We start from the raw sequence: 13,851 nt of genomic DNA, 5'->3' as shown, positions 1-13,851 counted from the left end.
ATGACTGTGAGAAATTCACAATTTTTGAAACAAAAAATATATTAGTATCAAAATCGAGAATTTGGCGGGGCACAGCTGCTGGTGAAGAACGTAAGTGACACTGGCATAAACTTCCTTCAGTGTCTGCTTATCCTCTCAACCATGCAGCGGAACTCAGAAAAAACAAAACCGAGCCCTGCCACTCCAGGTTTGAGTATTTCAGAAACACTATGATGGTTCAAAAGACTGTGAAGTAACAGCTTGTCCCAGTGAGATGGAATGCTTTAGTTGGAACAATATTAATTTTGCTAATCTGCATTTAATAGATAACTGTAATATCACCTCACCATGGAAATTAAAACTAAATGAAAATAAAAGGAAAATAATAGGGTTGGAATCAAAGAGTTAACAATATGAGAGGGAATAAAATAAAATGATGAACAATGCCTGCCTTTTTTCAACAGTGGCTGAGTTGAAGTCTTGCCATCCTCTTCCTCATCTAGATTATGTTTAAAAACACAAAATAGGAGGTTAATTGCCTGTATAATCATAAAGTTTGGAGATGTAAATAGAGCACATTATAAACAAGACAGTGTGAAGTAACAGTCCATGAGAAGAAATGACTATGACTGAAAATTAAGTTATTTTTTATACTGAGTGTTTAATATGTTAAAACATATTTTCTATATACCATACAGAGTGAATGATTAACACCCACCCTGAAATTTTATTTCTGAAAAATTATTCAAAAAAGCCAGGAGATTTTGTAAAATTTAAGCTCTCATTCCTGAAATCAGCTGACAATGTCAAACTACAGTGTGTAGGATGAAAGCATGACTGAGCTATTGCCCTTGCAGATAGTACACAGCCGTAATCATGTCACTGTGTCCCTACACAAGAGCAAAGCACCTGATATTTGTACAAGTCAAACTGTACTTGAAATAGTAAAGAATTTAATCAGAGACAGAAGTCTAGTATGTAAATGTCTGTTTATAAAGGAATCATTTTCTTTAAATTAAGTTCATGTACATATGCATGTATGCATACATTTACCAGTTTATGTTTAAATATTCACCAGTTGGTTTTCTGGGGTAAGTGGTTTTCATAATTCCTTTTCCCCAAATGTAATTACTGTTTGTCTGTTTGTTTAAGGAAAGCAGAACTCAAGACTTAAAAAAGAAAGACCATTCTGCAGTGGGGTCCTGAGTCAGACTCCCTGGCTTCCAATGGTATCTCCTAGTATGAGCAGAGCTGGTGAGCGAATGCCTTGCTTTCTCACTGGTAGAAAACGTACCTACCTCCTAAGGCTGTAAAATTTCAGATACAGATTAAATGAGATTAGGACTGGCACAAGCCAAGCACTTAAAAGGGTATTGCTGTGTGTGTGTGTGTGTGTGTGTGTGTGTGTCTGTCTGTCTGTGTGTCCTTGTATATTAATTATACGCCTCAGTAAGCAAGACAGATAAAACTAAATACTGTGCCTATATAACTTTATTATAATGTTCCAAATACTGAAGTTTTTACATAGTATCCACCCTTCTTATGTATGCTGATTTTGAGAAATTGTCAAATGCAAAACAGAAAATCAAACTTTATAACAATTTTTATGTATGTTATAGGAAAATAACTAAGCTATAAATATCACTGTTACAAAGTAATACGATATCTGCTTTTGAAAATATAGTGATAAGTAGTTTATAGTCATTTAAAGGAATTTAAATGTCGAAGACCCGGTGGCATTTAGAATTATTTATATTACTTATTTATGTGGGTGGATGAAAGTTAGAGGGACAACCTGTAGGGGTCAATTCTCTCCTTCCACTCTGAGGGTCCCAGGGAGCAAATTCAAGTCATAAGACTTAGCAGCATTTTTCCAAGTGAGCTTTCTTACCCACTTCCAAAATGACCCTTTAAATTGGGGTAATGCATCTAAATGTTTAAAACAGAGTAGAAATGCACTAACCTAGCTTCCTATTGATAAAATATGAAGTTGTAGCACACGTTCACAAGCTGATGTACATGCTAACATCTATCTAGATGTGATGCAGAATATCTTCTAGGAAATGATCAATGTGACTGCATACATTGATTCCTCACAGACTATACAGAAGGGTCTGTCTCAGGCAATAAAATGGAGAAGGGTAAAAGAATGTACATATAAATTAAAATAAATGCAAAAAATGAACAGAAAAAGCTTATGAAATGTAGAGACAATACAGCAAAGAATACTAAAGCCACCAAGGGCTGAAAGAAGCAATATGTGCGGGCTACACTTTCTACTACACACTAGGCAAGTTACACAGGAAAGAAAAGAATAAAAAGCAACATTAATGCTTTCAAATAATCTAAAAGATAAATTGCACAGAGACATGGTTTGTCCAAGGCTATCAATTTCATGAAGAGGATAGCAGTCATCTTCGAGAAATCAAAAGTACACTATGGCTTGATGATTTACAGTGCAGATTTCTTTCTTGTTGCGGATCAGCTGGAACAGGACAGATGGAGATACGAGTCTCAACAGAGGTTGGAGAGTGAGGGTGGGAGAGTAAGATTTGGAAGTCATCCCTCTTCCTTCTTACAACATGATACACAGTTTGAGATGAAATTATCTGTAAGCCTCATGGAAAAGAATGTGTTCCTCACACTTTAAAACAAAAATATTGAAAGCAAACAACTAAAGATCATGTTAGTAACTGATCAATTGGCATGACTTCTCTTTCACTCACTAAGGCAAACAGATACTGTAAAACTGCTACTCACTCTGTAGTCAGTTTTGAGGTGCAATTGTACCTGGCCTACTAGGAACAATGCTGGCTTAAGAAAAGGGATTTTGTCGTACACATTATACACGAAAGCCAATAGCCTCCATATTAAATAGAACTGTTAATAAAATCTAGTTTGAATGAAACTTACCTTTCTGTGTAATAGGTTTTTCACCAGATGCTTTGAAAGCATCTTGATCTGACTTCTTACTGTAGTCCACATTTACTACCACATCCTTGGTACCAGGTGACTTTTCTTGTGATGACAATAATTCTTCTATAGATAAGAAGGTATTTAAAACAGTATCAAAACCATGTTTTAACTATTCATGATTTAATAATTAAAAGGTAACCAGTATTCCTTGTGATGACTGATTCCCGAAGAAACACCTACAATGTTTAAAATGACTATCCATTTAAACATGTCAACCACGAGTGGCTAAGCTGAATTCTGGGGAGTTATGTCATGACTGAGAAATTCAGATAAAAGTAGAATGTAGCAAGCAAAAGGATGATATGTAGGCTTTCAAAAAAAAAAAAAACAAAACTCTACTCTCAAAAGGAATTATAATATAAAAAATGTAGATGTAACAAATTTTTATATGCCCATAGAGGAATTATTCTATGACTACAAAGTCAATGTCTGAGGAACAGCCTTTTTGTAATAATCGCAAATGGAGGGAACAATTCCTCTAAAAGCATTTTGAGATTTTGGTAAATAATAAGTAAATATATAACTTCTACTGTGAAACATGAAGAAAACTATGATAAGAAATTAGTAATCTGTCTATAATTTCCATCACCGATGTGTATGGATGGAGAGAAATAGAAGCTATAGGAGCTGGGAGCCAGCATTAAACTAAGGGTGAAGAGGACTTCCCTCTTTACTGTTCATGACAAGCCCATGAGGGATGTCACTGGGCACTGATGACAAGTCACCAAAGCTGCCTGGGTTACAGAACTCTGGAAAAAGGCTGGGGGTTTCAGAAAACATCTACGTGGGCCCAACACCAGATCTTAGCAATGGGCAAGGCTTTCAAAAAAGGATTAATCATAAATGTATAGTTTGTTTTCCTTTTTTCTTTGAGACAGGGTTTTTCTGAATTAATAGCCCTGGCTGTCCTGAACTTGATTTGTAGTCAGACAGAGCTCTGCCTGCCTCCCAAGTCCTGGGATTAAAGGGAGTATGCCACCACACCTGGTAGAAGACAGTTTCAGTCACATTCAATTCCCAGTAAATGACACAACTGAATAATACGCTATTCTTTTGAGGGAAAGGGAGCATCACCTCTTAACTGTGCAGTGTGAATGGGTCTGAGTGACATTCTCTAAACTTAGTCACTGTTATAAGACTTCAAATGAGATCTTGCCAGGTTTATTCCAGAAAAAGAAAGCATGTTTACAACAAGACAAGCTGCTTTGTTTCACAGAGAACTCAAAAGTGTTTCTTCAAAGTTGTCGACTACTCTTAAAGGAAAGTATATGGTTAAGGAATTTAAGTTCATGAACAAATTACAAAAGCTTATGTTTCTTGTCTATCTAAATGCAGCTAATCTGATGATTTCATTAACTGATAAGAGAAAATGGTAGGTATTCAATTTTTTTTTAAATCAGTAGAATTTTTTGAAGGATATGGAAAGAATTAGGTATTAACCTTCATTTTAAAATATTTTAAAGATTATATACTGTGTTTTTAATACTTTTACAGCCTAAGTAGTAATTTAAATGTTTTAATACTAATCTAAATATTTTTCTCATCCTTATTTTTTAAAAAACAAATTTAGCCAATTTACAATCATAACTAATGTCTGCCTCTCTTAAGGCTATGATTTATACTAAATTTTACACTCTCCATTAATATTAATTAATGGAAAATAAAGCTATCACATGAGCTGTACAAAGAGAAGATGCAGACATAGCTGTTTCCAAGCACATCTGCTCTTAAGATGGTGAGCATTTGACATGAAGAGGACGGCATCTCAGGAAGAGGGTGACGAACTTATAGCAATGAGGCACAACTTCCTAACAAAGTAACTGTGCTGCTAAAATAAGCTCAGGCTAACCCGTACTTACCTTGTCCTTGGAGGTGTGATATATCCAGTCCTTCCTTTAGGCGAATGACCACAACTCCATACTGTATGTCAAAAGCATCACTATAATGGAGGGAAGAATCACAGTAATTATTTATGTTTTGCAAAAAAAAATGAAGGGAATCAGAGATTCTAAAATGACTTTCAGCTCAATGTCTCTTTTCTTTAATATAAAATTAGTCAGTGAGAGATCAATCACGTTAGTTCCTAACCCCACACCTTTCTTCTGTAGTACCCTTGAAAACTCTTAAGTGTGCATCAGAGTGCCGTGTCACATGACGCTCTGGCCAGGAACCTATGCATACATGATCTCACGTGCCACAGAGCCCAGGTGTGGTCTAGCTTTCTGTACCTACTGTAAACAAAGCCACCTCACAACTCACTTCCCATGAGGTGTAACCACCATAAGCTATGGTGACTGACTCGTGTAGCAGCTTTTTAGAGTAGAAATAGGCTTGTTTGGTTTTTTTGTTTTTAGATTTTGTTTTTGGTTGTTTTTTTTTTTTTTGTTTTTGGCTTTTGTTTTTCATTATGTGTCTGTTTGTAGGCATGTGCATTTGAGTGTCTGTGAGCACAGAAGCCAGAAAGATTGCAGTTAGAAGCCACCTGAGGTGTGTGCTGGGAACCAACCAAACTTGGGTCCTGTTGAAGAGCCGAGGTCTTAACCACTGCACCACCTAGCCCCCTCCAACAGATTTTTATCTTGTAAGGAAATATAACAGAAAATAGCTATCACAGTAATCCTACTACAATTACACTTAGGCATATTCCCTTTGAATTTAAGATAAAGACGAAAAAAAAATTGAAGATGAAGAAATGGGTTCTACTGGGAATGAGAATAGTTTTACACATGCAAACATTTCTAAAAGGATTGTATCTGAGTGTGAATATATGTGTACACAGGTACTTGTGTCATGTCACATATGCAAACATTTCTAAAAGGATCATATCTATGAGTGTGAATATATGTGTACATGGGTACTTGTGTCATGTCTGTAGAATCCAGAAGGTACAATTGATTGAGTCAGGGTCTTCCAAGGAAGCTGGAGCTAGTCAATTCAGCAAGAGTGGCTGGCCCACACGCCCCAAGGACTCTGCTATCCCCATGTCCCCAAAGCTGAGATTCTGTAGTCATGCTGCCATGCCCAGTTTTCTTATATGAATGCTAGAGGTCAAACTCAGGTCCTCATGGTTTCATAACCAAGCACATTACCACCTGAGCCATCCCTAGCAGATAGTATTTTAAGAACAGTTTTTTTTTGCTTTTTCTAGGTTAGCTTAGAAAAGCAATCGTCTGGTTTGAGCCTGTGCAGGTTCCAAGTGTGCGTCAATCTCTGCACCAATCCTGCGGTGTCTGGATGCTGATGCTCTCCTTACACCCCTCCGACCTCTGCTGCCACAGGGGTCCTGAGCCTTGAGGGGAGGGTCTGAGAGTCTAGGCACTCAGGGCTGAGTGCTCCAGAGTCTCTGTCTGAGCAGCTGTCCAGTCAGGAGACTTTGCTGATCACCACATACTGCAAGACGAACCTTTCTAAGGAGAGGTGAGCTCTGGAATAGTAATGCCATTAGGAGTCATTTGATGGCTATCCTTCCTTTGCAGAACAACGATAGTACATTTTCCCCTAGGACCAGGACCTATCCAGTCTCCGGTTTTCAACCAAGCTCCAGGGCAGGCCTCATGACTAGGAGTGACTGACCAACACAAAGAATCCCATGTTCTCTGTGCACTCTCCGTCTGATTGAGGTTTTTATTGTTGCTTGCTTTGTTTCCTTTTCGTTTTTGTTTCTTTTTCTTTTTTTTTTTTCTTTTGAGGAAGAGAAACTGTCTTTCTATTTGAGAGTTAGGGACATTATGCCGTGATGAAACACAAAGACCAAGGCAACTTGAGGGAAGGGAGGTTTATTTTAGCTTAGACTCCAGGTGACCATCCATCACTGAATGTGATGTGTGTGAATGTGACTTTGGAAGTCAAGCCAAAACTCAAACAGGGCAGAAACATGGAGGAGTGCTGTTTACTCGCTTGTCCCCCTTGACCTGCTCGGCCTGCTTGCTTAGGTCCAGCATCCCAGGGGTGGTGCTGCCTACAATGAGCCTGACCTTCCCCCATCAACGCCCTACACTCTAGTGTATAGCCTGATCTTGTGCAGGCGTTTTCTTAATTGAGGTTCCTTCCTCTCAGATGACTTTAGCTACTGTCAAGCTGACATAAAATTATCCAACATAAAGTTGGGTGAGAAGGAAGGCAGGAGGACTTGGGAAGAATTGGAGGGGGTGAAAGAATAGGATCAAAATTTTTCAAAAAATTGTAAAGGTGTTGCAAGAGTTTAGATACAGCAAAACCTTGAAGGCCCCTCTAAGCCCACTCTTTGAAAACCAAAAACTGGTGCTAAAGAGAGCTCAGCTGCTGAGGACAATCGCTGCTCTGACAAATAAAAAATACAGAATGTATACAGTATAACAAAATCTGTCCATCTGTCCATCCATCCATCTAGAGTGGGACAGAGATGATCTGGTCTTGTCCCTATAGTTAGTTAACTGAGGTTAAAGAGCCATTGTAGAAGAAGGTTAGTAGATATTATCTAACTAAGGTTACAGAGCCATTGTAGAAGAAGATCAGTAGATATTACTGTCAACTTCTTGAAGGATCTAATTAAAGAAATAACTAGCTTGTGACGTAGACAGTGAATCAACAGAAATCAATTACCAATTTTCTACAGAGACTGTCAGGAAATAAATTTGGAGTTTACTGTGAATATAACACTTGAAAATTTTTGCTAGAAATTAGAGAAAATGATTTGTGATTTCAGAACCCATATGTTGCTAATAAAGACATATAAAGCATACCTCAATTACACACAATATTTAAAACTGCCAGTAAATCATTAGGGGATGGTTCACGGCAAAGTCTGAGTCAGGAGAGTATCAGATTCAAGGTGAGAATGGGTTACTCATCAAGTTCAAGAGGAGCCTGGGCAAAATAATGAAAGGCTCTTTCTCAAAATAAAAACACCTTTCACCATAGCCAGCTGTAGTAGTAACCACCATTTGTAATTCCAACATTTGGGTGGTGAGGACAGACAGATCACAGAATTGATGGCCAGCCTTATCACATAGTGAGCTTGAAACCTGTCTGGATGGACTTGTAGGGAGGAGAATATGACCTTCATCAGCTCACTGGTGTAGTACATACCTAGGCATGTGCAAAGTCCCTTGGTTCACTCTCCACACCACCCAAAAACCATAGAAGTAGCCATAGGAGCCATGTCAGTAGACACAGGCACCTGCTACCAAACCCGACAACCCCATTTTATCCCCTAGAACTCACTAGGACAAGAAGAGAACGGATTCCTGGAAGCTGCCCTCAGGCCTCCACACTTGTACCAAGGCACTCAGACCCCTCCAGGGCTACTGTGATCCACTACAGCTACAACTAAGGCAGGTGAAGTATAGAAACCATCTTCCAAAATGGCGCTTCTCTGTTTTCTAGGGTAATTAGTTCATCTCACTGCTCTGAGCCTTGAGGGAAACAGCGTGGCACGGCACACAGACTTAGATAGCTTATGATTTAATCTTTATTTCTACTGTCTTTCTTTTCTGAGTTACCATATACAACGTGCAAAGTACAGAACTTACGTAGCTACAAGGAGATTCTCCTCATCATCTAACCAGAGGGCACAAAGTCCACAAAATCACCTAACAATTCAAGGACTCACGTTTGCCACCTACTGCATGACCTCTGATCATTTCTTGAAAGAATTTTCAAATAAGTTATGAAAAAAATCTAAAGACATGGCATGAATTCACTGAGAGAACTCCAGTGAGTTACAAGTAAAACTGGCATCTGAATTCCATATTAAAACCACTTTGCTAAAGACAAGATTTTCTCCCTGATGTTTATTTTTTAAAAACAAGTAATATTGTCTGATGCTAATGGCACAATGAGAATTCTCAATGTAAAATTTATTAAGCAAATCCTAGAATACTAGGAAAAGGAAGTCCTTCTCACGTTTTAACAATTCTATCTGGCAAAACCAAAGAACCTCTTATTAAAGGATTCAGTTCTTCAAAAGCACTAAGATTAAATGCATACATGAAAGTCTATGGACCAGAGAGGCAAAGTAACCAAAAAATAAAAAGAATGCACTAGACAAGCTGTGAGACGGAAGTTACAGTGATGTGAACAAGCTAAGGGCACGTACACGCTGCAGAGGAAATAACAAATGTAAACTCAAGACACTTCAAATGGAAAAGACCAGCACCCACGTGTAACTCAACAAGGGAAATAACTCAAGGGATGAGCCAGGGACCAGCAGCAGAATTAGTCTAAGTGGAAACAAAATCAAACCTTTGTAGCTTCTCAGTGTAGAACAGAACATAATAACCTTATAAGGCAACATTCTGACAGCTAACTGCTCAGTTAAAGCTACAGCATAGAAGAAGTATACATGGTTATAGAGAAAGCAGGGTCTATGCACACCATTGAATAGTCACATCTAATATCTACGAAACATTATTCAGCTGTTATGAAAAATAAAACTGTGAAATTCACAAGTAAACTGATGGAGCTGGAAACACTCATTCTGAATAAGGCAACCAAATCCATGAGGATAAACATAGTGCGCGTTCTCTCCCTTCTGAATACTACCTTTAAATAGTCAGATATGTGCGTTCTATTTGTAATATCCTAGAAGGCAGGAATTTAGTAATAGGGCACTGGGGAGGAGTGGTCTTCAAAGAGTAGGGGAACAGTGCACAGTAGTATAAAATACTAAAGGAGACAACGGAATAAAATGGGTTAAACTGGGACGGAAGATGGGAGGCAAGGTAGAGGGGGGAATATGGGGAGGAATGCCTGGTTACAGGAGTTTTTTTTTTTTTTTTTTTTTTTTTTTAATCATTTGGCAACCCACTGCTGTAGAAGCTTCCTAAAATAGATACACACATATAAAGAGGTATGATGAGTACTTTACAATGTGGGAACAATATCCCAACTAGATACCCCATTGTAACAAATAATCCTGGTACCAAGAAAGGGTTAGCATTTTTTGAGCTGTTAGTCAATGGGGTCCTCCAAGTCTTGAGAACTTGATGCTGAAGCCTATTGCTAAGAGAGCACACAGCTGGATCACAGATCATGGGAACATCAAGCTGGTGTTCGCCCGTAAGCTTTCCATCATTGCTGGCCAGTGTTCACAGTGTTGGAAGGTTCTGTGCACACCGCTAAAGGAGAAAAGCAAGCCTCACTCTCACCCAGCTATGAAACCTGCAAGCTTCAACAATGACTGGCCTTACAGGATGATGCCCACTTGCACAAGAGTGGCAAACGTTATGAGAGTAACCAACTACTTTCTGACGGGATTTAAGTCACAACTTAAGTCTCAAAACTTTGAGGTCTTGTCTATGAGAAAGAACCAATAACTGACACTATTAAAAGGACAAGGAACCTTTGGCTTAATAGGACATAGACTCCAGGAGAGGATCAAACACAGTTTGTTTAATGGACAGAGTACTGAGTATTAAAACTGTTTCTAATGTCTTATTGCTGTACCCACAGACTAGAGCATCTTTTATCCTACATCAGAATCCTCTCCCTGCAGGAGATGCTAATTAAGAGACCCTAACCAATGAGTGTGCAACAAACCAAGACTGGAATGCTTAGCCCTAAGTTGGACACATCACGCTCTTCACCCCAAGGCTCAATCTTTGCCAAAGAAAGGACTAAGGACTGTAAGAGCGAACAGTGGGGGACAACTTCAAGGAAACACTTTTTTAAGACACAACAGGGCAGTGATTGGGATAACATGCACAAGCTCCAGCCAGAAAAATCCCAAGATAGGGAATCCCAAGCTAGTGGCTGGGAGAGCAAGTTAGGGGGTTTTTTTAGTGCTGCCCGCCTCTGGTAGACTGAACTCACTAGCTGGGCAACCAAAATTGGGCTCAGCTAGAAAAGGGGGGAAAAAGAAGTAATCTGAAAATTGGATGGGAGATGCTGGTAGAAAGAGAAGAGTTGAAGGAGATGAATATGTTTCAAATGCATTAGAATTATTAAAGAACTAATTAAAAATAAAATGAAGGGCTGTAGAGATGGCTCAGTGGTTAAGAGCACTGACTGCTCTTCCAGAGGTCCTGAGTTCAAATCCCAGCAACCACATGGTGGCTCACAACCATCTATAATGGGATCCGATGCCCTCTTCTGGTGTGTCTGAAGACAGCTACAGTGTACTTATATATAAATAAATAAATCTTTTTTTTTTTATTTTTTTTTTTTATATTTTAAGTTCTATTTATTTCATATACTGTACACTGTCGCTGTCTTCAGACACACCGGAAGAGGGTATCCAATCCCATTACAGATGGTTGTGACCCACCATGTGGTTGCTGGGAATTGAACTCAGGACCTCTGGAAGAGCAGTCAGTGCTCTTAACCGCTGAGCCATCTCTCCAGCCCCAAATCTTTAAAAATAAAATGAAAAGGGAAAGGCTGACAAACTATTTTATAGAAAAAGAAGCTGTTCTGTAGATTTATCTGAAATTGTACATTTACGTAAGTACCTGTACATATTTGTCTATGCTTTGTGTAAGAGAGAGCTTCATTTTGTTAACAGATCATCATTTTAAAGCCCAGACAGTTCATGGGTTCTTTCATTTTTCTGCACCAATTAAGAAAAGACTATATAAAAACAGAGTTTTTAAAAAAGGAGTGAATGCTTTCAGAATTAGCAGTTTTCTCTGCCAAGTACATAACAATTTAGAACATACTTACTGAAATAAGTTTATATACATATCCACATCCCTCATATCTGCTTGTAACCAATCTTTCTTAAATCCGAGGACAAGTGTGTTTGGTTTCATACGACCAAGTCCAGCAGCCTAAAATATATAAACACAACTTCAAATACAAGTTATTTAACAAAATAATTTTTAAAAGATGAAGTATTTTTATGTTGACAGTTTTTCTTATAAATTACAATATGAAATTAACTCACATTACAATAAACACTAAAAATAGATGTTACAATGAAACTCTTGAAAATTCCTTTTTATAATCTTGAGGACATAAAAAATTGTACCTTTGCTAACCAAAATAACATATTTAATTAAAAAAAAAGTGTATTCACCTCCATGATATATTTTAACAACAGCCACTAGGGCCTAGATGTAAGTCTAATGTCTGAAGTTCTGAATTCTACCAGTAAGAAACTTTGAGTTCTTTTAATCATGCAAATATTCCTTCTGAAATCTCTTTGGTTCCCTCCCATAATAGTTTAAGTAATTTTCAATCTCACCAAAAGCTGCAGCACAAGCCAAGCATAATGGGGCCTGCCTGTAATCGAAACACTCCGGAGGCAGAGACCCACTGCCATCCGTGAGTCTGAAGCTAACCTGGTGTACAGAGAGGGAGTGCTGGGGGCTGCAGATTATCAGAGACTATAGAAGATCCTGTCTTAAAGAGCACATTAATGCAGACACTCATACAAAACCAAAGAGCTGTAATTCAACATGATTAACAGGAATCCCTCAAAGTCCACTAAAATCGCTTCCCTATGCATTTTCTTTTGCTCTAAGTACAGTGAGAACTGTATCCGGGGACTGCAGTAACACTTGAGTTTCAGGAATTACAGCATTTTTAAAAATGTGGTAAGGGCTGAGGAAACAGTTTGGTCAGAAAGGGATTGTAGTCTGACCATGAAGACCTTATTCCAATCCTCAGAACCCACGTTAAAATACCAATGGTGGGCAGTAAAGATAGGCATTTCTCTGGGACTCATGGGCCAGTCGAGCTACACAAATTGGCAAGTTCCAGGGAAAGAGTGGAAGACCCATCTTCAAACAAAAATAACAACAATAACAAAACACGAGGGGATAACATCTACAAATGGACTTGCGACTGACCTCTGGTTTACCTCCAAGTCCACACACACGTGAGCTGTGGTAGGAAGTTAACAAGCTTAACACTGAAAGCAGTGCTCATCACGTGCACGGTACTGCCAGGTCGTCTACCGCCATTTCCAGAGCTCTTTCTACAATCACTACTCGGGCTTTTGCTTGTGGCCCCTTGGACAGTTCATGAATGAAATACTACAACTTTGGGGTCTGCACCCAGCAGGCTGCCTCCTAGGTTAAAGTTACAATTCTAACTTAACTCCTTTCACAGACAAATGCTGTTGTGCACACATGTACATGTCACACTTTGCTGTATTTGATGATGGGCATTTCGATGCTTTCCAGTCTGTACCCTTTGCCTTCCGTGCATGATGGCGCAGTGAATTACCCGAATTTAAAAACAATCTGCCTGAGTTACTTCAGCTTTGTAAATGCCAAGGGACACAGCACTAAAGCCACTTCGAGTTCGCCTTTCTGAGAAACAATCAACCTAATTTCTTAAACGTCTATATCACTTTATATTCACAATCAGAAAAGCACAGGGTCTCACTTTTCTACAATCCCACTAACTTAAGACTTTATATTTTTAAAATGACAGCTATCCTAGTATATTGACCTAGTATCTCACTGTGGTTTTGATTTACGCCTTTATAACTAACGATGTTGAACATCTTTTCATATGTGTACTGATGATATATATTTTCTTTACCTAACTCTTAACAATTTTTAAATTCTCTTGTTTTTGCTATTTTTATAAGTTTTTTTTTAATTTTTAACATATTACAGATATCAAACCCTGTGGTTTGAATGAGAATGGCCTCCATATAAGCTCATACATACAAATGCTTTGTCCTCAGTAGGTGACCCTTTCGGAAGGGATTAGAAGAGATGGCTTTGCTGCGGTGTGCCACTGCGGGTGGGCTTCAAGGTTTCAGGGGCCACATCAGGCCCAGTTAGCCCTGTCTCCACCTTATGCTTCCGAGTCAGGATAAGTTCTCAGCCACTGCCACATTCCCATGCCTGCCTGCTTCTATGCTCACTGTCACATAGTCATGGACTCATCCACTAAGCCCACAATAAACTGCTTCTTCTGTAAGTTACCCTGGTCATGGAGTCTCAACAGTTACTAAGTTAC

General features: G+C 38.7%; 1 protein-coding gene across 2 annotated transcripts in view; it reads right to left on the bottom strand.

Annotated features, from left to right (window-relative positions):
• Slc12a2 (solute carrier family 12 member 2) overlaps positions 1–13,851 on the bottom strand; it is a 68,155-nt gene that overhangs the window by 10,580 nt on the left and 43,724 nt on the right. The window contains exons 18-21 of one of the 2 annotated variants that reach the window (NM_031798.2): positions 11,596–11,702; positions 4,815–4,894; positions 2,893–3,018; positions 431–478 (exon numbers count right to left, since the gene is read on the bottom strand). In NM_031798.2, the coding sequence (NP_113986.2) occupies positions 431–478; positions 2,893–3,018; positions 4,815–4,894; positions 11,596–11,702 (361 nt within the window). The remainder of the gene's footprint in view (positions 1–430; positions 479–2,892; positions 3,019–4,814; positions 4,895–11,595; positions 11,703–13,851) is intronic. The other variant, XM_087593547.1, reaches the window with a different exon arrangement.

This window comes from Rattus norvegicus, chromosome 18, assembly GCF_021556685.1.
Source record: "Rattus norvegicus strain SHRSP/BbbUtx chromosome 18, alternate assembly SHRSP_T2T, whole genome shotgun sequence".
Lineage (NCBI taxonomy): Eukaryota > Metazoa > Chordata > Mammalia > Rodentia > Muridae > Rattus > Rattus norvegicus.
The sequence above is the reverse complement of the archived record's forward strand: the minus strand, read 5'-3'. Positions and strand labels throughout refer to the sequence as shown.